Below are 26,355 nucleotides of genomic sequence, written 5' to 3'. Positions count from 1 at the left end.
AGAGAGAGAGAGAGAGAGAGAGAGAGAGAGAGAGAGAGAGAGACTGTATGTAGCTGAACTGAAAAAAAATATTGAGGGTTCGCCATGAGTCACAGAAACTTGCTAACTAGTTTACTGTACTACTTTAATATTCAATCTTACCCATGCACGTGTCTCAGGATAAACACCTTGATAACTTGGTGCTACATTACATATCTAGTGGTCCATGAAATGGTTGCTGAGATGCAGAGGTATAGATCTGAAAACCTTATGCAAGCCTACCCTTGTGCAAGCCTCTTAACATGAGTTACTCCAGTAGCAATCCAAATACTAACTGTGAAACAGTATGCTATAATATAAGAACCATCAGGGATACTGGATAAGTGACTTGATCGACACATAGCATCTGGTGACAGCGTAACCAGGAAGTGCAGTTCACTTGCATGATGGTTCCGCATTTGGAGCTGATGTCATAGTCACAAGAGAGACTTGGCTCTTGACCACACTTCATGCAGGCTCCCTCTCTGACCTGCTAATCACAACTACAGCCTGTTACTGAATGCCATCTAATATCAATAAGGTGTGGCCCTGGAGAACTGGTCTCCATGTCACATTGGAAGTGCTGCTTGTTGGTGGCGCTCACACATCATATGCTTATTACTGCGGCTGCATCAGGATAAGGCAAAGAAGATCCAGTTGACATACCAAGAATGTGACCGAAACTCAAACAGCCTGTTGTGACCCTTGCACAAAAATGCACATCTCTTGTTCTAGGAGGTGTTCCAGTTCGTTTCTGGATGCCAGCCAGATGACACAAAAGCGCAGGTGTGTGGTGGATGGTTTCGGGAGTGGAGATGGTCATCCCTACAGCAACAGTGACAGCTGCTAATTACCCTGAGTAATTCCAGTATTACACAACACACCTTACACTGGTGTTCTTGGCTGTCCACTCTGTCTAGTGTACTCTTCAACTGAGCTATATTACATCATTTCCCTGCTTAGTGGACACCCCTATGCACTTCATTTTACACATGCTCCATTTGAACACCTGAATATTCACTGAATCAGGTTAAGTGCAGCTCTGTATTCAAGGGTTTGAAAGCAGTGCCCTCCTCCAAAGTTGGGAGTTCTGGCCCAAATAACATTCCACAGTACCAATCCGTACCTAATCCAAAGTCAGATCCTCCAGATGGAATATACTGTGTTTATTGTGAGGGTATCTTCATTTATTTACTCAAGTAACAACACTAGCAATACAATAGTTTAATTACAACACATCAACATTAGGGGATTTTTCCTGGATGAGAACATAAACAGCAGCAATTGTAAAGGTCCAACATGTTATTAAGTCATTTTTTGTTTGGTGGCGTGGTACTTTAAAGAGACTTCCTCTACTAATATTGTTACAATCTGCAGCAGTATGAGGTAGGCAGCTAGACAGCATGAATCTGGAAAGTCTCCAGGAAGCACAAGATGACCATAACTAAAATATGGATGTAACTCCATCATTCACACAACCTTGTCAAATAACTATGACACAACAGCATCATATTTTCTCTTATGATTTGAGCTGTCAGCCATATCTGCACATTTCTATGCAGCACAGTATAAGAGAAAGTCAATTACAAAATCTCCCAAGATTAATGTATTTGATTTATCACCTGACAGCATCCAGCAACTATCTTTCAGTTACCACAGTGTGATGTGAACTTGTTTTCTGAACGTAACCAGATCCCTTGATTCAAAATATCCTGTGTTTGATCTTTTTAACTTGTTTATACATTGTTGACTTCTTAATTACATGACACAATGAAAATACAATAAGTCTGATGTCCTTATTTATTTAAACAGCCCCTCTGCCCCCAATCCAACCCAAAACAATATTTCAACATTATCTTTACATGAACATTTGAAATTTCATCTAACAGCTGACTTTCCTTGCGGTAAACAAATGTATGAAATGAGCCCACCTACAGTACTGTACAAGTAAGCAAAGAGGTTTGTGATGGGAAGTCTAGTTAAAACAAGTCATGTAAAGCCCTGTGGTGCTCTTGATTTAGTTTCCCAATTTTTACAGCAATGATTCAAGTTGATGTTGGTCCAAAGAACAACTTCACAGAATCAAAATAAGGGTCTTAAACAGCCATGCTCTCAGCTGTATAAAGCCCTTATTTTCATTCCACATTTTGCCGTCACAGCATTGTGGCTGTCATCCTCAAAGAGAGTGCCTTGCTCAGCCGAATTCTTCATTCTATTCCCACTGACCACCACGCAGTAGACAACCGGCTGGACCAGCTTCTTATTTGACTGACAGCAAGTCTACAGGAGGCATGCGCATTAGAGGATTCATCCATGCATTCATTTTAGAAATATTCTGGAGGATTTAGCGAATCACAGAACCACTGTCGCCTCTGTGGTATATTACACGCGCCTGAGGGTGTGCTTGAACCTTTGTAACGGTATCCTGCTCAAGATAAGGGGAACTTTAAGAGGCCTTCTTGGCTAATAAATGCAGACACAGGCTCCTACCGAGCGACGGCAAAGAATGAAATCACTGTCAATGACATTCTCACTATACCACCAGGATCTCCTACACCGGTTCGTGTAAACTAACCGCAGTCACTAAAAACTTAGATTTTGAGTTTTTGAATTTTTGAAATCGGAGAAAACGGAGAAGCACGTCTCTATGTTAGCTGACAGACTCATTGCTGTCACCTAGGTATTTGCTGCCAGAACAAGCAACATAGACTACACACTGCTTATTGGACTGATTGATTGATTGGTTGGGTAATTGATTGATTCTGGGAATTAATTATCATATAAACAGATACCCTTCTACACGTGTGTTGTCTCACACGCGGCAACTGTATAATCACCTTTCCGGCTGGCTTCAGCGCAGAATTCAATTTTATTTCAATTATTAATGCATCTGCAACCACGATACTGTAGTGTTGCCAAACAAACTTATTCTGAACACTATAAAGCATCTTGTAGGGCAATTTTATCAAATGTATCATTACAATTTCCCAAGTTTACAGTTACCAAATTTCAAACTTTACAATTACGAAAAAATATTTTCAGTCTACCCCTAAAACAAATGAGCATAATTGCGGTGGACACAGATGTGAAAGTATTTACTAAACCACTGCACCACTTTCCTCTACTGCGTAGAAAACACAGGAGCCGAGCAACCTGCTCACCCTCCCTCTCTCTCATTCCCTCTCTGTCTGCCCCTCCCATTCGACTGTCACTTTCAAATGAGTGATACGGCCAGAGCCTGGGAATTATTTTAGCATCACCGCTACGAGATAAGACTTGAAGGAATCTGAGATAGCCTACTTAATTTTACTTACTCCTCAAAATTTACGTATGCATCCATCCCAAATAAAGGCACTGGGACAAGAATAACTGTCATTGTTGTTATACGCCACAGAAATGTTAATTAGAAGACTAAAGACTCAAAACGGTTTCTGTAGGCTACTTTAAACATACACCATCCATGTCATAGTTTCGCATTGCTCACCTACCGGTAAATGGTCTGAATTAATTCCGTATTGCCTACACCAAATACAGAAACGGCAATGCATGGGGTTCCTGGTAACTGTAACTAAAAGATTAAATAATTCTGAAAACTGCACAGAGTAGCACTGTCAAAGAAACTGAACCATTTACCATACCTTGTGCGGGGCTTTCAGCTGCCTGTGGACTCCGGCAATCTGGTTTATGAGCGGAATATCTTCCCTGAACGTGTAGAGAGGTGGTCTCGTAGGTTCGGGAAAATTGGTGCTGTTGAATGGATCGGTATCATCTAGGAATTGAACCCTGCATACAAACGTAGCCATGATGCATCCATGCAAGAATATTTTTTTAAGAGATAAGCCGGTTTAATGACCAGGTATACTCCGCAATGCTGTCGTTTATCTCACTCCACCTCGTAGCCAACAACAATTTAACAGCAGGTTGCAAAGTTAAGCAGTTCCTTGTCAGTCTGGCTTATCCCCTCGACCCGTTCCTGCGCTCGCTTCGCAGACGACTACAGAAGAAAGCAATCATGGATAATTGTAAAGGAGCATCTGGGATCCAGGATTCCTTCGTCTTTTTCACAGCTTTGTCTAATTTGTTTTTTCTTTCCTTGTTTTATTGTGTATTTCTATCGCAACGCTGTCGAGTCGTGAAGGACGGTGGTGCCCAAGGACATTAGGAGCAGGCAAGGTGCTGAGACAGACTGCAGCCGGGAGCTAACTGCCAGTCTCGGCGTCTGCAGAGAAACTCGAGAGGCAATCGGGACTCTCCCCCCCCCCAACCCTCCAAACAGCTTAAACTCTGCCTCAGTGGCAGCAGAGCTTATTAAAAAGAAAGCGGCGTCCTGTTGCAAGCAAGCTAGCGACGTCTAGTGGTCGTTGATTTAAAAACAACAAATCTTGCTCTGCTGCCTGTGAAAAGCTGAAGTGTTTTTATTTATTTTTTAGATATATCGGTTGAGAAATTTGTTTAATATACTGACCCCTTTTTGTCAAGGAGAATTTATCTCTTTACTTATATACTAAGTTTTATTGTAAGACCACGATAAAATAAACTACAGTAAAAAAAAAAAATCAGGAAACTTTATATTAGTTTATAGTTATAGTTTATATCCTCACCCTCAATTCCTGAGTATGAACAGAAACACATCAAAAGGTTTCCTCTTTTAAAACAGATTAGTGCTTTTAACTGTGTGTAAATCAGTTTGTTAAGAGCACTGTCTTTCAGCAATACCCATTGTCGGTCAGTATGCCAGGTTAGCTGGGTAATGTCGGCCTAGCGTATAGTCTCCCCTATGATGTGTACGGCATGGGTAGCTAAATTGCCAAGAATGATAAAACGTTTAGGTGATCAGTTTCTGCCAGGCAAGGTGATATGCAGAAAGAGTGAGGAAAAACACTTGCTAATGTCGCTCTCCAGGGACAATGCAACTTCCTGGACAATGATCTTGTGTTGCAGTCCGGGTTTCCACAGTAACGACACGGCGAGTATCAGCAACACAGAGGAACGCGCCGTAAATACAAAGTATGAGCAGTGAATGTAAGAAGCGCACGGGGACAGGATCTTTGTCACAGCCCGTTGCATAACCCGCTCCCTGGGGTTACCATTGCCCAGCCAGTCTGTTTTCAGATCGTTGTCATTAGCAACATGTTCCGCTTAACTGACCTGAAGATCAGCAGACAGGTCACATGACAGCTTTTCAATAAATAAAAAAAACTCCCGCTGTTTGGTTTCGATCACCCATTCATATAAATTGAATGCTAGAGGCAGTTTAGCGCGTTGCAGTGATGAAAAATACAGAGTTGAATGGAAAGAGAGGCCAATGACAGACAGACCGCTTGATTACACCGAACTAAACCTTTAATAGCATTAGTACTGAATGTGAGCTATTCCAGGCATGTCGAAGCAGGAGAGTCCAGGACATAGGCTACGCTCTGACATCTGTCTGTGAAATTTTCCTCAAATTACAGTGGACACCTTGTCACAAAACATACTGTGGCTAAATGAAAGTACAAGTGGTTGGTCATAAAAAAAAAACAGATGGAGAGACCATCCAGGAGATAGTCCTCATATTTATTCAGTAAATTTCTGAAGTGGCACTTTGGATTGTAACAAATTTGCAGATACTGAGAATTCTGAAAACAGTTTCAGTACATTTGACATGATCAGTGTTGCATCCTATACAAAGACTATGGGGGGATGTTACTGTGTACTACTGCAGTCATTTAAGGCAAAGGCAGGTGCTTGCAATATTTTGCAGTTTAATCCTTTCATCCAAACAGCAGTACCTTCTTTAGCAAAGAGCTGGGAAAAGGGTGCCTTAGTAATGCTTTTACAATGTGTAATATTATAAGACCTGTTTCTGAATCAGTCATTTTCAAGATTCAGGAATTATTACGTGAGAAGACATTTTCATAGATAAATTATGGTGTTTACATTTCCATATTGGCACTTGTTGCATTCATAGCAGGCATCCTTATCAACAGAGCTCCGTAGCTTGTATTTTTAAAATATTTTATCAATTTTATGCATCTGAAAATTTAGCATTTGCAAGTCAGGTTAAACTTTACCCACTATAATATACGGTACAAAGGTTGTTAGGTTCAGTATGACCAGGATGAATAGTGTAGTGAGGATTAATCCAACAGGGACTGTGTGTGTTTATGTATGTGCAGATGTGCACTCTGGATCTGGAGCTACCAAATTACATTCAACAAGCCACAGTTAGGTGTACCTAACTTCCAGTCTTATCACCTATTAGGCATTAGCTAATGTCTTAGAGAAATGTTAAACATTTTAGATTAAAATAAAGTAATACATCTGTGGACAACAAGAAATGTTGAATAAAGCTGGTATAGCTATTTGAAAAGATTCCCTGATCCCAGCTGTTTCATTGCAGAAGACAGCAAAAATAAATAAATAAATAAATAAATCCTTGATTGATTGAAGCTGACCTTTGCTTTCAGGTGTTTATCCTGTTTAGTGCTTCTATTGCATTTCTTTGAATTGTGACCTTGTAATAATGCCATTGTAATAGCTCAGTGCCTTTGTGTAGGTATTTTCACGACATTAATTAATATAAAGTAGTTAGTTAGTTAGTTAATTCTTTCATCTATTTATTTAGGGTAGCTGGCACACTGTACGTGACACAGTTTTACAGTAGTGCATTTATCCAGTTGCGTAGTTGGACATTTACTGAAGCAATGTCGTCTAAATACTATTTACTTAAGAGTACAACAAGAATACCCTACATTTGAACTGAACTGCAAACTCACCGTTGCAAGCTCTGTTACATAACCTTTACATCACACTGCTGTATATTTGCCAATATGTTCAGAACTGTCCCTGACTACTTCTAGCATTTTCTCAGATTTCCTCTGTACATATTTTCAACCCTTTCCTTACAGTAAATCCACTTTAGACCATAAACAAGAATACTGCTCATAGGATTGAATGCACTGTGCTCTTGCTCTTAGCAGTGTGTGGTGTTTTTATCTATTGTATTTCAGTGTTGTTTGGTTTGAGCTTTGGGTTGATGATTTTAACGGAAAGATAACATGTTAGTTTTTACCCTATATGGTCTGTTTTATATATCTTCACTGGACCGCATCCATGATGGCTCCTTCTGTTCTTCTATGATTCAGTTATTTGGCTTTAGTATGAAGAGCTTGATGAGAGGGGGTGAGCTTGCCTGACAGAGAAAGCATACTCCACTCTATGGTGTCTCTATATTGCAGATATACTCAGAAGGCATTCATCCATCCCTCCGTGATCCCTGATCTGCTCCTTGGTGTCTCCAGCACTAGAGGGCAGTATTGCAACATGAATTAATTATCAGCATGTTTGCCGAAACGCTTTCCCTTCATTTTGCCCCTTCATACATATTTTTAGTTCAAAATCATGTCCTTTTTAAATTAATACATATTCCAAAATAATATAAAATAAAATAAATGCAAGTAAATGAATTACAAGTGAAAAAAAAAAACAAAACAAAACAAGCAAAACTAAGGTGGGACAAAGAATGAAATGGCAGTTACACGGTTTCACAATTTATTATAATTATAAATCATAGATGATTTGCATGATACAGTTAACATTTAAAAAGATCCAAAAGCAAGGTATATTCAATATGTATATGAACTCATTGCAAGGACTGTTGCAAAGATGAGAATCATATTATTGTCAATGTCTGTTGATTTTTGGACAAAGACAGGATGTACAAATCTGACTGAATGAAGTGGTGAGCAAAAAAGGGCAAAAACCCTGCTCTTCATTACGTTATTGTCATTTATATCCAGTTATTTTCATTTTTCTATTTGATTCACCCTTAATTCCCTAAAAGCAAACATTGGCAATTGCTTCATTGTTGCTGCAGTATGACATAAACAGGTGTTAGGAAGTGTGTTTACATCTGCTGTTTAGGAAGGGTGTTATCATAGGTAGCGACCTATTATTCCAGTGGAGATAATATAGTTGAATCAAATACTCTAGTATTTCAGCTGTTTTACCTTGTGTATGAGTGAATGTTCTTAAATGACATACAGCCACAACTGTTCTGGAAATTATTTTGAATCTGTCCCACAGCTATCGATTTTTATGACTTTTATGACAGTCTGGGTAGAATCTCAGGATGCACAAGTCTCTGCTTCTAAACCCAAATGTACATCACAGCATTTTATCAGTCACCTTCCTATAAAAGAATGTTGTACCTCAGTTGTGTCATTACATCAAAATGATTTACTGTCAGGCTTTTTATGACCTTGATATCCTCAGGTTAATGGCATGGGTATCATTTCATTTTGGGGTTTGAAACAGTGGGATAAAGATCAGAGCTGACAATGGGAAAGTCAACATACCCATATCAACACACTTTCAAGGAGCTTATCAGTCCAGAGCACTGAGTCTGTACAGGATATAAGAAGGGGCCAGTTTGAATAGGCAGGGTTGAAGAATCTGAACATTTTTATTTTCTGAAATACCAGCCACACTAATAAATCTCTAACAAATGATTTATTATTTCTTTCCAAATAATGAACTTTTACATATATCATGCAGTTCCTTTGAGTCCTGACTTCACAGTAACAGAATTTGGGAGTCAGAATAGTGTGTGGGAAGGGGTTGCAGAGTATCATCCATTAGGGTAAACTCTATAGATCTACATGATATCATGGGGCATTTATGCTGTTTTATTCTTCTTTTAGGCATTAGTGAAAATCCTTTCATAATTTTTACTGAAATAAGCTCATACAATGCCACAGCAGTTTTATCTGATGTCAGTCCTTAATTCTTTTTTTTTTCTTCCTGTTCCCATCATTTTAAGGAATAATCAGGGAACAGAGAGGTAGTTAGATTCTGCAGCTTCCTTTAGCCCTGGGAGTGAAAATGTGGTATTCACTTAGTTATTGGTTCCAGTCCTTTGGATCCAGTGTCCAAAGTGGGCCTGCTTTACAATGTGTTGGATTGTAAAGGAATGAAAGAAAGAGGGCCAAGCTCTCAAGTGCTTACTGCATTATATTTTATATATTATGTATTATTGTCTTATTACTATGAGCACTGCACATCAGAGAACTATTTTGGCACTCAAAATATGCTTTTGACTTCAACAATGATACATCAATTCAAAATTTATGATATAATTAAGCATTGTGTACATTTAATATTAATATTAAATTTAGTACATTTAATAAGAAATTAACACTGCCAAAAATTAAGGAACTGCCACTGCCAAAAGTAAGCTTACTTCACCACCAGAAAACATCTTTTGAGGTGCTAAAGAGTAAAACAGCCTTAAAACTATCTTAAAAAAGTTTTTCAATGTATGGACATTCAATGCGAAGGGTGGTTTACTTTTTATAGGGGTTCCATAGTCAAAAAGTTCAAGAACTACTAAATTAGATTGGAAGTACCAAACAGAGATTGGAGGCAGTTCTCAAAAGTCGCTTACACTATGTAATTAACACAACAGCTTATAGGATTAATTTCAGCAGTCCTAGATTCATTTGGTTTCACAAAAAAGTTAATTATAAGCCAGACTTACTTCCTTGTATGTGTATTGCTGCCAGTCAAATCATTAAAATACATCATATCAACCATAAAATGTATTATGTCTTATCAGATCTAAGTGAAACATTACCAATCAATATGATAATGATCAGCATGGTATTCGCTATATTTTCCAATGTAATACATAAAAGCTTGTTGTAATAATACAGTCAGAAACTCTCAGTAACTCATAATGATTTCTGTATTTTTTAAATTTACAAGTCTATGTTTTCATAAACATTGTATATTATGCTTGTTATATTATATTACTTGTTACAAAACCAATATGAAATAAGAATTTCCCTGTGGAGTAAAATTAGGGGTACCTTTGGCACTTTAAATTTATGCTATACATAGGCACAATCACAATTTAAAAGAGCAAGCACATTTTGAATTAACAAGAATATATTAATCATAAACTAGAGACGTGTACATTCTTCAGTAAGTTAATATGCACTTAGACAAAGTCAAACCTGCTAACTTTATGTAATCTTGAAGCCATGCCCATGGCCACCCAGGAAGTTTTTTTACAGGGTACATTAGTTTAACAACTATTCTTTGTTCTCATTGTTCAACATTAGAATAATTTCCCAGCATGCAATGGGAGTGTAATTGCTGACTCAGGGATTCTGAACTCTCGTGTCCTGTGGTCCAGCACAATGTTGAGAGTTTTATCACTCCAATGTTAAGACTGATTATTTTAATACTACAGTAAAGAAACAGCCATTACTTAGATCTAAGAACAGAGAAACAAAATCATTTTACTGTAAAACCTCACACTCTTATCAGAGCGGAATTTCAGTTATCAGAGTAAGTGTGTGTGTGTGTGTGTGTGTGTGTGAGAGAGAGAGAGAGAGAGAGGGAGAGAGAGAGAGAAAGAGAGAGACATTCATATAATGGAGGGGAATCTTTAACAAAGCATCATCACTGTGTTATTAGAGACCACACATAGCCATTGTCAAAGGGACTAATGTATAAATTACAGATTAAGGAATGGAAGAAAGGCAAACATATTTTGTACTTTTGAATTATTCCTTGAATGTCTTTAGGGAACCAGAGAAGCTGGTCAACCACTAACTTTAATTCTGGCTGTATCATCAGCCGACGATGACTGGAAGCCCTCTCTGGAGGAAGAAACTGGCATTTTTCTGTTAAGATATGAGGGTGGATAAGTCGGTCAGGTGTTTGTCTCATCACGTATGAGCGACCCCTGTTTGTCAGTTGTGTGCCCACGATCTGTCTTCATAAAGCAGTGCATGAAGTGTCTTCCTATGACTCATGTATGTGCAAGCCTGGCTGGTGTGAAAAGAAGCGGTGACTGACGTCTTTTGGAGGAGAGCACATCTTGTCTGCGCTTTCCCGGATTATTAGTGAGGGTTGTATTGTTAGCATACAATTGGGCATTCCAAACTTTTTAAAAAAAATGGAAAAATGACAAGGAATTTCATATAATTATAATAGTGATACAATTATTTGTATTGATATGTACAAATCATATATTATTTATAATTATTATAAAGACATTGCTTGCATTTGCTGACTTTATCCTACTTGGCACAAATGCTGGTTAACAGTCATGTCCAGAGCCAGTATGAATGGTTATCATGAAGCCAAGCTCACTCTAACAAGTTGAATTTGTTTCCATCCCAAACGAATGACACTGTGACACTGGTATAGTGTGTGATCATGTACGTTGACAAAGATCTGAGGAAGTCTGTCATCTGGACTTCTGTACTATGTCTATCTACAAGCAGAACGGTATCTGGAATCATTCCCAGTAACCTCTTTTCTACATGAGGGGAGAGAACTTTATCAGCATGTGTGGGCAGACCTGAGTTGCTGGCAGTGCCAGTACATTGACAGAGAAAGGCATGCCAGCCCAGCCACCCACCCACACGTACACACACACACACACACAGAGATGACATGCCCAGGCCTCAAGGAACTGAGTTAGAGAGTCTGCCATAGAGATAATCAGTGCTAACCAGCATCACTAAAGCCCACAGCAGAGATGCCCTAGACCAATCTTAATGGAAAGATCCAGTGAACGTCATGTTCGTGCTGTCCTGAGGTATGGTGTTCTTGTCCAGATAATTCCAAAGTAAAGTGTCTTATAACTGCTGTTGTACAGAAAGCTAATATGACCACGAGTACTTCTAAACTTTGAATTCTGGAATCACTTGGAATTGTGGATCATATCTACTCCCCTGAAAATCATTGTAATGCATGAAATGGACTTTCATTTTTGGATAAAATTCAGACGAAATAATGTAATAGTGCATAAGCACATTTACAAGGAAATCAGCCACTCATATTATTTTAAAGGGATATGCAGCAGTGTGAGCCAGATATGACAGATGAGGGAAAGGTGAACAAAGATTTGAGGTTTACATATTTACAGTACAGTATTTAAGGTGCGGTAAAGGTAGGTCACTTTTCTTTGCCTGCATCTTTGTTCCAGTGATCAGCTCATACTAAAAATGCCACATGTTAAAAAAGAAACCACCATTGTGCATTGTATGATCATATTTCTGTGTTTGTTTTTCAGACATAAGAATAATGTTGAATGATTGAAATGTCAAGGTGAATGAATGACTAAAATGCAGTGACTTTTAGTTTTGCACAACAATTTGGCATTTTAACTATTTATTTCTAACATGACAAGTGCTGTCTGACTATATTTTGATAAAATATATTGTAAACTTAAGTAAGACCATTACAGTTGGCAAAAGACTACCATTGAGATTTGAGGTATGAAGCATGGGACACGAGTCTCAGTCTCAGTTGAGACTTAAGACTTTATATGCCACTCAGCTTTTGCAACTTAGGGCCTGCCATATGACTTGCAACTTAGGACTTGAGATTCACTTGGGGCTTGAGTGACTTTGTTCCATATAAGAAATACAGAATGCAAATTCAATCTAAGTGCAAGTACCACTTTCTCAGGATGTACAGTACTTAATTACATTAAGAAAACAAAATGGATTACATAATTAGAAAGCAAGTGTCATTTACTACATTTCAGTGGTAAATATTTTTATATGGCTGGTCTTACTTCTTTTTTCCTATGTCAAACACCAGGTACCACAGGGGCAGTATTAACATGTAATCTGAATCCTGGGGCCGGTCTCTTTGATACAAAAGAGCAATAGACCTTGAGGAGTTTACTTTACAAATGACATAAAGTAATCCTGCCAAAGTCAAACAGCAAATTAAACCACAAGCACCTGCAAGGGTATATCCAGTTTTATGATGGAAAGGTGTCACACACTGTAAATGTCTCTTCAAGGTTAATGCTCCCATAAACGCACAAGGGAACATGATGTCCCAACAGCGGTTTGTGCGAGGGAACAATTATTGCATTAATATAACATTGTGCAATAATCACCCAGTCATGGTGTTGCTTCACCTTAACAGGTGATTGGCATTTGAATGACATTCTCAGCAGTCCAAAGAATAGTACTTCATGCTTAAGCATGTTTATAGTTTTATATTATAGTTTTAAAATGCTTTATGTGATGGCATAATCACAAAAGTGGATAAGCTAAAAAAAACCTGTCTGCCATTATGAAATGGCAAGAGAGAAAATTTTCTAGCAATACAATATTTCAGTAAAGAATTTCAGAATGCTGAACAATTTATAGCACAGGCATGCAAATTAAATAAGATATACTGTTTAAAGACATTTAGTAGCTTTCTATGCACATCCAGATTTTGGTTTGCTAACTGGCATAAGGGGGTCCCATATAACCAACTATCAGCCATGGTCACGAACTTGATAAACTTGACAATTGCTTTTTTTGTTATTGTTATAGTTACCATATTATTAACAAATAAGTGCTAGAGAGTACTAAATGTGCCCTAATGTATAATTATCCAACAATATTGTATTCAATTCTTCGATAAATGGTAAACTACGATTATGATGATGATGATGATGATGATAATGATGAAGGAAACAATGACTGAGATAATAAGAATGAAGATAATGAGGGTAAAGATAGTCATGCCGATATTCAGTGAGGGGCAGTGAACTCAACAATGTTTTGACAAAGTTTCCACTCTGCAGACAGTAATTGCTATGAATTATCAAATGTGTTATATCAATGTCACTACTTTCTCCACTACTTGGTTAACTTTCACTTGACATGTTTTTTGCTGAAAGATAACAATAAATTACAATATTGATAATGTATTATGACCATCATATTAATATAGTTCTCATCTCTAGAAAGAAGAAAGAGCAAAGGGCACTCTTATTATACATTACATCATATCATGAACAACTGAATTTCACTCTGTGTAAGTAGCAGTATCAGTAGTAACTTTTTACCTGTCTATGTTGATGCTGTTTCTTTAAATTCTATGATGTGAGAATGATGGAGCAGCTGTGGTTAACTCCTCCTGTTACTTAAATGGTCCCAAGTTTGATCTCCTGGACGATGGCCCTGAACCATGGCCCTGAGCTAACTATTGACCACCCCACTTAACAACATTAAAGTAGCAGCCACACAGCTATGGAACCGTGCTGTCTGAGCTAAGGTTTCTGGGTGTTAATGTGCAAAGAGAGGGTAAGCTCCTGTGATCACAAGAGTATAGAGTGCCTTACCAAAAGTCAGGGGATACCACATCTGATTGTAGGAAAATAGGTGTGACAACAGGTATAACTATGCATGGTTTGAAGAAAATAACATTAGCACATTGCATGGCCAGCACAGAGCCCTAACCTCAACCAAACAAAAAAAACCTTTGCGATGAACTGGAATGCAGAATTAGGGCAAGGCCGGGACGGCCCCCTTCAGTGGTCGACCTTTCTAATGCTTTAAAGTAGGAGTGGAGCACAATACTACCAGATTTCCATCAGACATTATCAGGCTGTGTTTGAAGCAGCCATTCCAACCAAAGACAGACTTTGGGAAACATGATTTATTACTAACTACTTGTGTTCCATGACTTTTTGCTGGACAGTGTACATATGTGAGTCATGTGAAAGTTCTTGTGAACAGAATAGAAGGTTTACAACAATCACTTACCTTTCACAGTTGGGTTGAGCCAACCTCTTGTGAGCTGTTCAATATATTTTAAAATAAAATGGTCTTACTTCTTGAAAAGAATGAACATCTGCCTCTGGAAAGTAAATTTCAATGGGTGTATCCTTTTTTTCATTGAGAGTAGTGTAGTCAGTTTTAGGCAGCTAATATGCGGTAGGTATACACATTCAATGGTCATAGCTCAGTTCTGAACAATGTACATTGTCATATGCAATGTCATAAAAGTGACACTATGATCAGTATTGTAAGATACATATTTTAACTTTGCATTCAAAATACAGCATAGCTGTCTATTATGATGCCAAAACCAAGTGCAAAAAAGTGCAGACAACATCAGTGATTCTCTTGATCAAAACCTCTATACCATCCTAACATGATAAGTCCAATGTTACATTTCATGTATAAATAGCCCTAAAAGGCTGCTTTCTAAATGTTTGGCACAATACATCCAACTAAACACTTTTCCTGGGTTTTACTTTGTTGTAGAAAATCCCTAGTTGCCTTTTAAGATAACACCACAGGAGCAGATGTTTTGCATTCAAGTATAGGTTTTAGTGGGGGGCTAGTGCATATCATGCGTTATAAGATTCTGTGTGTGGTATTTAGTGGGTGGTGCAAAGTCCATGTGAAGTTAGATCGTACAGTTTTGATGTTACAGTATAACCATATATCATTGTGCGTTCTCAGAGCTCAATATTTGCGGTAAATACAAGGCATTACCTGGAGAAAGGTAATAATGATAAGGCTGTATCCGCTGCTGTTGCTACGATACCTGTTGTATATAAGCGGATATGATTCAATCCACCTGTCTGTTTCCTGGACAAGCTGCTTTTATTTGACTTTAAATCTCCAAAATGAGACATAATTTACCCATTTATAATATATTGACGCCTTTTTTCTGTGTTACCACTTTGTTGCCATGAAGACAGTTTACGTAATCTCTATTTCCAGTCTTCATGTGCACTTGCTGGATATTTCTGTCTGAAGAACCTCTGCCCCCCATTTTCTAGGAACAGCTTGTTATTTGGATATATGGAAGGAATTATTGTAATGATTGACAGGACCAGTGATGTATGACGTAACTGAGTCCCAGTCTGAAGATGGATTTTTCTCCCATCAAAGCTAAAATGTTGCAATGATTTGAATGGGTTTTTTTTTTTGAAAAGTAGTAAACATTGAGCATTGGACTCTAGTTAAAAAGAAAAATCCTACGTTGCCACTTCAGTGCCATAAAGATCATTATCAGAAATCACTAACCACAGGGAAGTTCATGGCAGGACCTCTCTCAGTGGAGGAATTAGTCAAGTGTGCAAGCTGTCTCTCTCTCCCTCCTGTGCATCACATCCCTCCCTCTCAGATAACATATTCATTATCCTCCAGTTTTCCCCTAGGTCACGCCTGCGGTTTTCTCCATCCAGCTGACAAGCCACAAATTCTCACTCCTCCTCGTGCAGGTGACTCTCTGGCAACCTGGGGTGACGGGGTGCTAAAGTTCACCTTACATAGGTGTGTATATAAGGTATCCATCATCCAGTGGACAGATCCATTTTGTCATATCTCACACCCCCAGGCCCTGTGTGTACACCACAACACTAACTCTGACACAAACCTGCCGATCTTGCCTGCGATAGCTGCTCTTTTCCACTGGGCTGAAAGGCGAAACGAGGAGACGCCATGAAGCTGAAACTGCCAAACCCGGGTCTGGAGGATCGGATCCCTTCCCACGAGCAGCTGGAGAGGATGGAGACAGAGGAGGCCGGGGAAAGGCCCAAATGGGACAACAAGGCCCAGTACATGCTGACATGTGTGGGCTTCTGCGTTGGGCTGGGGAACGTCTGGCGCTTCCCCTACCTTTGTCAGAGCCATGGAGGAGGTAGGGGTCAAGGGCTGGGGTATTTTCATTTTTGGGAAATGAGGGTGTGTCAATATTTTAATACTCTGATTATGATGTGTGTGTTTGTTGGAGTCTCAGAGACTATAACTAGTGTGCATCACGTGTGACCAGAACCAGGAGTGACAAACATCAGCAGCAACAGAAAACATTCAAAATCTGAGCATTTGCATTGGACTATTTTTGTCATGCATATAACAAAATTCTGTATTTTCAGGCTGTTTGTATGCCGCTATCACACATCTAAAACGTTATGTCAAATCATATCATTGTAAATGATATACTGTATGATATCATATAAATCACTGCAAATGATATCATCTTTTTTAAAATAGTGAAACTAGCAACAGTTTGTTGTATGAGGTGAAGTGTTCACTACTGTTCATGAAAACGTTCTGTAGCTTGTGAACAGGACTGAACTTAAAAGGGGACTTACAAACATTAAATTCTAAATGTTCACTTTCTGGAACACCCAAAGTAATATTCAGTTACCCAGTTGTTCCACAAAATGTGTTTCCATGCATCCATCAATGTCCTAAAATAATCAGTAGCTGAGACAGCACAATAGCATGGTAGAGGTGAGTCCAGGCTCTGTCTGACAGTTTGCATTAGCGGTCTAGGTGATTGTTTCCATTTACAGTATCAGAATGCAAAGCCAGATGATCCAGCCATGATCCTTTTTTTATGGAAAAAATAGGAACAGCCCTTGGTTTAAAAGTTATCTTGTTCTTACTGGGTGATTTTTATTACTCAGAAATAGATGCAAATTTCAGAATTAGCTGAACATAGAGCTGGAGAAATAGAACTAAAATGATGGTTTCCTGAAATAATAATGATGACGAACATTTTTGCATAAGTTATAAAATGAACCTTTTCTGTCTGAAAACTCCACTCTTTCAAAATGCCTTTTAAAAAGAAAAATCCACTTTAAATCCACTTTTGCACAAAACAGGTCAGTAAACCTGTGAGGGATGCAGTCAAAGGCATAAAATCCTTATTCGGGGAATCTCTGTTTTCACTGTCCCACAGCTCAGATGAAATATTTTATGCAATATGCTGTGAGACTTGAACATTTTAAATTCCTTATTTCATATTTTATTTGAGTAACAGATGCTGCAGAGTTGTTCTTTATGAAAAATTGCTGCATTTTCTAAATATATATGTCTATAATTAAGAAGATCATCACCAGCTTCACTTTGATTTCTGAATCTCTTATTTTTATTTTAAATCTGCCTTTACTTTCCTACTTGCATTGCAACATGCTTTATATATTAGAACCACATTGTCAAATAGCCATATGTCACATACAAAAAATAAGGGTCTCAGCTTTCCCATCATAAGCTGTATATAAGTTATTTGTGTCAAATGAGTAACTGAAAAATTACACGTATTACTGTGTCCAAAGGAGTTAACCAACACCAGCTGATTGTCAATGATTTTCAGCCTCTCATCTGCACATATCCTGTAAGTCCAAAAATATGCTGGGTTATGCAACTAAATGGGTGGTGACACATGCATTATTAGTATTACTACACTGTAATTTTTTAGTGTTACAACTTGTGCATTGTCCATACCTGTCAATGAAACTACATGAAAAAGCCATCAGAGTTGATTTTAATGAGCTGGAACAATATGTGTTGGATTTTCATGAAGAAACACATAATCAAGGTTGTTTTAAGAGCAGCCTATATCCCACAGTATTGATAGTTAGGCATCATTCTTGTTAATATATCTTGGCTGGCTTGTAGTTTTAACAATTAGAGCAGGGTTGCCAGAGATTTACTGAGGAAGGAACAAGTTGCATGGGATGGGACACTTAAGACACTTGTATCTCTTAAAGCAGAATTATGTGAAAAGGTAAACCTTTTCTGCACAGTATATACCTTACTATATTCAATTTATATATAGTTTTTATTACCACAATTCCAGCAGCTTTGTTATAAGTATTGTACTTGATGCCAATAATTCAATCGTAGGATGTTCTTTTTTTTGCTTTACTAATTTGAATCAAAGTAGGCCCTCTTCAGACTACATCAAGTTAATTACATTGTTCATACAGTGAGAGATAATGATTTTTTTCATATGTGACCGTGATTTACCATAGTACATTAAGGGCAGACATGATTTTAATACGTCTAAGGAAAATAAGCACTCATGGAGGGATTAAATGTTTAAGAACAACAAAATGTAGTGCAACTGGAAACATGCTGTCATCACAATAGAGTGTACTCTATTGTACCCTGGTACCCCGGTGTAAAATTAATTCATGTGTATGGTTTCAAGCAACATCTTTGGAGGTCACAAATTACCTTCAAACCACAATATATCAACATAACTATAACTTCTTGCAAGACTATGATTACAGTAGGATTCACAGCCTACAGGAGTGTCAACCTCTGGATTCTACTCCACCATCTGCCTCATATGATTCAAGTCAGTACTATTTGTTTGTTCATGCAGCTAAAGGGCCAGAGTAAGGTTCTTTAAAGGAAAAAAAGGGCGGAAGGACTCACCTCAACCTCCACCAATGTGCAGTGCCACCTGAGAGCGAGGCACAGCGGCAATTACTCACAGAATGCTCACCACACATTAGCTGAGGTGGAGAGCGAATGATTTACCAGTACACCGCAGAGTAAAGCTTCCACAAATATCTGCACTTACGTTGACAGGAGCATTCAGATCAAAGTGACCTGCTCAGCCCACGGCCATTTTCTCTCCCACGGGAACTATGGGCACAGCTACACACCAAGTCCCCGCACTAGCCAGTCAGAAACACTGCATGACTCCATTCAGCACAGCCCTTATCAGCTGTGTCAACACACCACAATCAGCGATAATGAAAACACCTGAGTGGATGTCCAACGAGCGCAATCGAACTGCTGATATGCCGCAAATACAAAATCTGATTAACGCAGCTAGAGAAGGAAGGCGTCTGCTCTGAAGCAGTTTATCAGGAAACAAAGGGCTCGCAGATAAGAGGATTCTTTTTTATATACTGATGTGTGCAGTCAGCTTTGCTCTCCCACAGCCCTGGGAGCTTTCCAGAAGATGAACATGTTTATTAATTTACAGATGATACATTCTGAGATAAGGAGGTTATTTTACCACCCTACTTTCCCTTGTCTGTCCTGGGACAGTGCCCTTAAATGGCCAAAAATGTCTTTTGCCATGTTCTGTCTTTGAAGATGGTAAATGTGTATACCCTATTTGCCCTGGCAAAACCACGTAACTGCCCTGGCCAATCAAACTCCCTCCCCCGTTTATCAACTAGGTGATCAGTTGAAGTAGGGGGAGTGTATCTATTGAAATGTTGACAGGTGATGGCAATGATGATGATGATGATGACAATAACAAGATTGTGATGGCTTTTGATAAGATTAAGCAAGAATATTACAGCACCCTGTAAAAGTAAATGAGAAAGTCACATGGATGTTTGAAGGCATCAACTGCTGAAAAGGCAAGGAATGGAGTAAGGCTTTTTGGAAACTGTGATAAATGGAACCAGAGACAGATTAAAACATGTGATACTGTAAACCCAGTGTCCCTTCCTGGTCTTGGCAAATTGTTAAGGTCAGGGTTTAAACCATTAAGCAGTTGCAGTGATGGGACTTTGGGTTAAAAAATGTAGGGACTGGACTTTAAATGTAGAATGTTACATCTGTAATCAATGTTTTACAGACTTTTGTGGCCAGAAGTAGCCCGTCCTGGCATAAGTAAATTCTGGTCATGGTTGGCTCTGAATGTTGCTTCTTTGTGTTGTCAGGTGCATTTATGATTCCCTTTCTGATCCTGCTGGTCCTTGAAGGCGTTCCGCTCTTACACCTGGAATTTGCCATTGGTCAGCGCCTCAGGAAGGGCAGTGTGGGGGTCTGGAAGGCCATCCATCCCTACATGACTGGCGTAGGTGAGGGCTGTTTTACATTCACATAAACTCAATTAATCTAACTTTAGTGAGCTTCTTTAACAAAAAATGATCTGGATTTGACAGCACTTTACAGTTAACTGCAATGGAATCAGTGAAGAAAATATGTGTTAGAAACTAACCAATTACCCTGAGTGTTATCTGTGTAGCTAATATAACAAGCACACACTAACAAAAGTGAGATGAGAAATTTATTGTGAAGTACTGTAGTACAGTATTTTGTCTTCTGCAGGTATTGCATCCATGTTGGTGTCCTTTCTGGTCAGCCTTTACTACAACACCATCATTGCCTGGGTGATGTGGTACTTCTTCAACTCCTTCCAGGAACCACTGCCATGGAGCCAATGTCCTATCAATGAGAACAGGACAGGTGATTACTGCGCTGCCATCAGTAAATTGAATAAACTGAAGTATATTGGATAACTGCATACATTACAGTATTTCAGTTATGAGCTGTCCAGAAGGCAAATATAATGTTATGTGTTTCTTATTCCAAGTACGCACTCTCTTTTTACTTTTTTTGCTTGGCATATGTCCATATCTAATACAATATAAAAAATGTACACATATTTTTCTATATTATGTATAGCACTTGCATGTCATTTACATGCCAAAGCTATTCAGATTAATGAACCTGAACCATTTAGCCCTGTATATAGTGGCAAATGTTTACTTTGAAATGGATGATAAACATGAATTTTATGCCAAATTAACATAACAAATAAGACCAGGGTTGGCACATTTCAGAGGGATTAAATATCAACTCTAAATATTAAATAATCAATAAATCTAACAATTCTATATTTTGGACATTTCATACGTGTTTCATCCTACATTTAAATGATTTAAGCGTTTTTGTAAATATTTAGTTTACAATTTATGTAAATGTTTGAAATTCTGGAAATCAAGGAGGCTAATTGCACTTATTATGGGTAGGTCTGGAGTGGGAATGTGAGAAAAGCTCCCCTGTTGATTACTTCTGGTACCGGGAGACGCTCAACACCTCACCTGCCATCGATGAGTCAGGTGGTCTGCAGTGGTGGATGGTGCTGTGCCTGGTGTCAGCCTGGGGCGTGCTTTACATATGCTGCATCCGTGGCATTGAGACCACCGGGAAGGTACACTGACAATACATGCCTTTATTATTAGTGTTTAACAAGAACCCTCTAACCTCGTAAATATGTGGGAAATCATAGTGTCGCTCCCTTACTGAAATATAGTTCTTAGTTATACCTCCATGATTAGATTTGCAGTTACTGAAAAAATCTTTACTTGCAAGGAAATGTTACCACAGAAGTTGTTTGAATGGCACTCATATTAAAGGACGTATATGGACTTTTAATTATACCTTTTTATTAAAGAGATGCTCAATGTTTTTATTTGATAAAAAAATAATAATTTTAATCACAAAAACTTGTGGAGTATCCACAAGTTGGAAGCAAATGTGTCTCATTTTGTATTTCTTACATGGTATTTATGAGCTGCCAAACTGACCTGATTAATAAGCCATTATAAGAGTATAAAATACCCTTTAGGTGCAAATAAAGTTTTGAGCCTCCTCAACTGGTCTCAGAAAACCCCTTTCACATATTTCTCAGTAGATTTCAAATGGGTATGCTTTCTCTGTAAGCACGTCCTGTAGGTGTGTTAAGATACCTCTCAACATTACATTTGTCTGCACCGCAATGGGAATATTAAAGGTTAATATGTAGTTGGAGTGACCATGACAAGTGTGCTGAAATTCCCCTCCAGGCTGTGTATATCACCTCTACCCTCCCATATGTGGTGCTCACCATCTTCCTGATCCGTGGTTTGACTCTGAAAGGGTCTGTGAATGGAATAAAGTTCCTCTTCACCCCTGATGTGAGTATTCCGCTTTGCGAGATTTCTGCACTACTACTCATATTATTATTACAGCAATTCATAACCTGCAAATTATGTGCACTTGAGCATTTTCCCCATGGGTAGAATCCACATCTATCCATTCAGTCCAATGACGTATAACAAGCATAAAAATGAAGAAATGAAAATGGTCATATCATTCTACATTTACATTTTAAGCAAATAAAAAAAGAAGTTTCCTGAGCACTGTTCCACAACCATTATTTGCAATCCTAATTTGTGTGTGTTTCTTACTCTAGCTGGAAGAGCTGGCTAACCCAAGCACCTGGCTGGACGCAGGTGCCCAAGTGTTCTACTCCTTCTCACTGGCTTTTGGTGGCCTCATTTCCTTCTCCAGCTACAACTCAGTGTTGTAAGTCACCCTGACCAGGAGCTAAAGCTACACCCATGTCAAGCTGTAAAAACCACTATATGCCCTCTATTGGGGGTCAAAACAATAACTGTAAGAAAACGGTTAATACTTTAAGGGTTAATACATACTTTACTAATCAAGATGTCAAGATAAAAAAATTATCTAGCTGAGCAAAATATTCTGTGTTGATTCTTTGATTGAATTTGAATCTGATTTGATCCTTTGTTTTCTAGTAATAATTGTGAACAGGATGCAGTGATCATCTCTGTCATCAATGGAATCACCTCTGTCTATGCGGCAACTGTTATCTACACCATCATTGGTTTCCGCGCCACTGAGAGGTTTGATGACTGCCTCAATGGGTATGTGTCAGCTTAGGTCATGTGAACCTACCGCAGCAGGAGAAAATATACTGGGGGCTGTCCACCACTACCCCTGTTCTGAAGGGACCACAGTTCTATTATAGAGAGTGTACAGTCTTTTGTCATTCCTATATATTATAGATATTTATAGCTGGGACCCCTTCCACACCTAAACACGTTCCATTGTTGTCTTCAGAATACTGCAGTTTTTCCTCCACACTCATGTCAACAAAACCTATTGCTGATTGGATTAGTAATACATTAAGGTCAGATTTAATGTTACATCATGGAAGCAAAAGCAACACTTTTTTGATATACATACAAAGAAATATCAAACAAATCTGGTTATTTAAAGTATGTGAAACCAGTGATGGAAGTGTCATGAGCCCCAAAATGGGTAGAGCCATGATGTACCATTGGTCTGAACACATCATAGTATGCTGCAATGGAAAGAAGGCTTTTTATTGGTTCCTGTGTGTCAGTGATTGACAACACTTAATAGCTCCACCTAATAGGAGTTAATGAAGTCTCACTCTTCCATCACTGCATCGAAGCTGCTGTTCCTCACTGTGACGCAATACCTGTTTCTTTGCAGGAACATCCTGGCACTGATTAATGCATTTGATCTTCCTGAGGGAAACATCATAGAGAGCAATTATACCGAGGCTCTGCAAAGTCTCAACAGCACAAATCCACAAATCATTGAGCAGCTGAACTTGAAGACCTGCAATCTTGACACATTCCTCAGTGAGGTAGTGAATGTTCTGTCATTTAATAGCTTAATTTTGAATGACTAAAATTCCTCACGTCAAGCTGCCTTTTGTCGGCATTGATACGCCTGGTGGAGTTGGTGCTTGTCAGCATATGGTAGCTTCATTCATTATAATGAAGCCTCACTCCCATCATTTGACCTTATGTGAAAAGAAAAATAATTACACTTAAACAGAAACTGATTTTTTCAGTTCATTTCTTCAGAATTGACAACAGAAGAGTTGTTGGTGTTTGTGGATGTAACAATGTGTAGTTGAAGAAAACGGTTTTACTTATGACTGCACTGTAAATTGAAATGATGAACTGTTATGGGATTGCTCCTGTACTTCTGCCATATTGGGAGTCAGACCTACAAAAGCAGCAGCAAAGTTAACATGCACCTTCATAGCCGGGGCAACACAGGTATATGTTCTGCAAATATGCTAACTATATGCATCATTACAAATAACATGACTAGGTGAATTAAAGCAAGTGTCTTGAACGTTGATTACATGAGAATATTTCAACAAGATACAAATGGTAGCTCTGTGTGTCTGTAGGCCTTTGTTCCAGCCAAGCACATATCAATAAGAGTTAACTTAGCATTGTATTAAGCTGATTAATTTAACCACTCTCAGTTCTTTAGTTTAGGGAAAGTTGAAAATACATGGAATTCTGGATTCAGTTCTACACTCACAAGTATAGTCAGATGTGTGAGCAGTATGAAAATAACTCCTCTCCATGCTATCTTTGTCTCCATGTAGGGGGTTGAGGGAACTGGTCTGGCCTTCATTGTGTTCACAGAGGCCATCACCAAGATGCCTGTATCTCCACTGTGGTCCATTCTCTTCTTCATCATGCTCTTCTGCCTTGGCCTGTCCTCCATGTTTGGCAACATTGAAGGGGTGCTGGTGCCCCTGCAGGACCTCAAGGTGTTCCCTAAGAAGTGGCCAAAGGAAGCTATCAGTGGTAAGGTTATCAGGACCACTGACAAACAGGGTTCACACCTGTGTTACAAACAAACCCTCTGCAGAGAGTTTAATGACTCACTGAAGTGAACCAGTTATGGTGCTTGCCTACAGAGAAGTATTTTAACTCAGAAACAGTCATTAAAAGCACATGTAGTTCCATCCATTGGGCATCATCAAGTGCTCCTAAATCAAGTCCCATAGAGATCTACATAGACTAAAGGTATCCATCCCAGTACCACTCTGAACTACAGAAGGTAATGAATGTACACCCACATATCTCCAGCATTTCAAATATTAAAAATATTGTTTTGTGCTATTAATGGCTAAATTGTTTCCATTTCATTCATTCCAGGGGTGACTTGTCTCGTCTGTTGCCTCACGGGCCTGATATTTGTCCAGCAGTCAGGTAACTACTGGCTAGCCCTCTTCGACAGCTTTGCTGGATCCATCCCTCTGCTGATCATCGCCTTCTGTGAGATGGTGGGCGTGGTGTACCTGTATGGGATAGACAGGTAAGGCGAGAGACTTCTTTCATTTGTTGTGGCCACTGGGTATTTATGACCGTGGCTGTTGGCTACTCTGACTACAAGCAATGGCGTACTGCTAATGGTAAAGTACTAATGCCTCAGGGTGCATCTCTCTGACAGGTTCAACGATGACATAAAGTTCATGATCGGTCACAAGCCCAACATGTTCTGGCAGGCCACATGGAGGGTGATCAGTCCCCTCATCATGCTAGTGATCTTCCTCTTCTACTTCATCACTAAAGTCAGTGCTGAGCTCTTCTACATTGCCTGGGATCCCAAGTCGGTACGTGTGTCTCCCATTTATTTATTTGGTGAGAGGTTAGCAGTCAGCCTTATTATAACAGGGTTATTATAACAGGGGGACAATTACTGAATAAATGTAGTTACTGAATTCTTTTGATCTGCACACCACTCAGACCTTTGAAAACAAGAGTTTTTTTTTTTTAAAGCATTTGTGGAGCTTTAACATGTTTGCCTAGGCAACATACTGCAATAAAATTGTCATGGGTTTTCTGTACCCTTCAGTCATTATCATTTGTGACTTTATTCTATTACTACTCCAGAGCGTCTTAATGAAATGCTATATCAAAAGGTAGTTTAAAGAATTGGTTTGTCATACTCATTTACATTGGAATGGAAACTGCCTTATAGAAAACATTCAATAATTATGTTCCATGTTACTGTTATGGTCTAAGATCAGATTGGATTTGTAGTTTGCTAAAGATAACTCTAAATCATGTGACCAACCAATAAACTAGCACAATCTACAGATAACAGTTCAAATACCAATGTACAAGTAAATAGTGTTTCATAGATGACTCATTTTTGGTATATTTACAGTATATCTCTCTCATTCCAGGAGAACTTTCCCACTCTGGAGAAGCTACCTTATCCGGGTTGGGTCTATGTTATAATCTTCCTACTAGCTGGTGTTCCAAGCATCGCTGTGCCCTTTACTGCGGTCTTCAAATTTTTACAGAACCACTACTGCAAAAAACAAGATAAATACAAGGAAAAGGCACTCCCAACTATCTCCTCTAAAGTTCCCATAACTGATTAATCTGTGAAATCTTAATACTCCTTA

The 26,355-nt window shown here is 38.7% G+C and overlaps 2 protein-coding genes across 2 annotated transcripts in view; one reads left to right on the top strand and one right to left on the bottom strand.

Moving 5' to 3' along the window:
• fhod3b (formin homology 2 domain containing 3b) overlaps window positions 1–4,189 on the bottom strand; it is a 179,264-nt gene extending 175,075 nt beyond the window's left edge. Inside the window, exon 1 of the mRNA XM_036538550.1 lies at window positions 3,657–4,189. Coding sequence (XP_036394443.1) covers window positions 3,657–3,821 — 165 coding nt within the window. The 5' untranslated portion in view covers window positions 3,822–4,189. The remainder of the gene's footprint in view (window positions 1–3,656) is intronic.
• Window positions 4,190–16,268: 12,079 nt separating this feature from the next.
• On the top strand, window positions 16,269–26,355 carry slc6a19b (solute carrier family 6 member 19b). Its single transcript, XM_036538849.1, has 12 exons — window positions 16,269–16,467; window positions 20,249–20,389; window positions 20,640–20,777; window positions 21,344–21,525; window positions 22,160–22,270; window positions 22,549–22,661; window positions 22,895–23,023; window positions 23,619–23,775; window positions 24,538–24,742; window positions 25,097–25,256; window positions 25,392–25,554; window positions 26,131–26,355. The coding sequence occupies exons 1-12, from the start codon at window positions 16,269–16,271 to the stop codon at window positions 26,329–26,331; spliced, it is 1,899 nt and encodes a 632-aa protein (XP_036394742.1). The 3' UTR covers window positions 26,332–26,355.

Source organism: Megalops cyprinoides, chromosome 10 (genome assembly GCF_013368585.1).
Source record: "Megalops cyprinoides isolate fMegCyp1 chromosome 10, fMegCyp1.pri, whole genome shotgun sequence".
Lineage (NCBI taxonomy): Eukaryota > Metazoa > Chordata > Actinopteri > Elopiformes > Megalopidae > Megalops > Megalops cyprinoides.
This window is presented reverse-complemented; position numbering and strand designations above follow the sequence as displayed.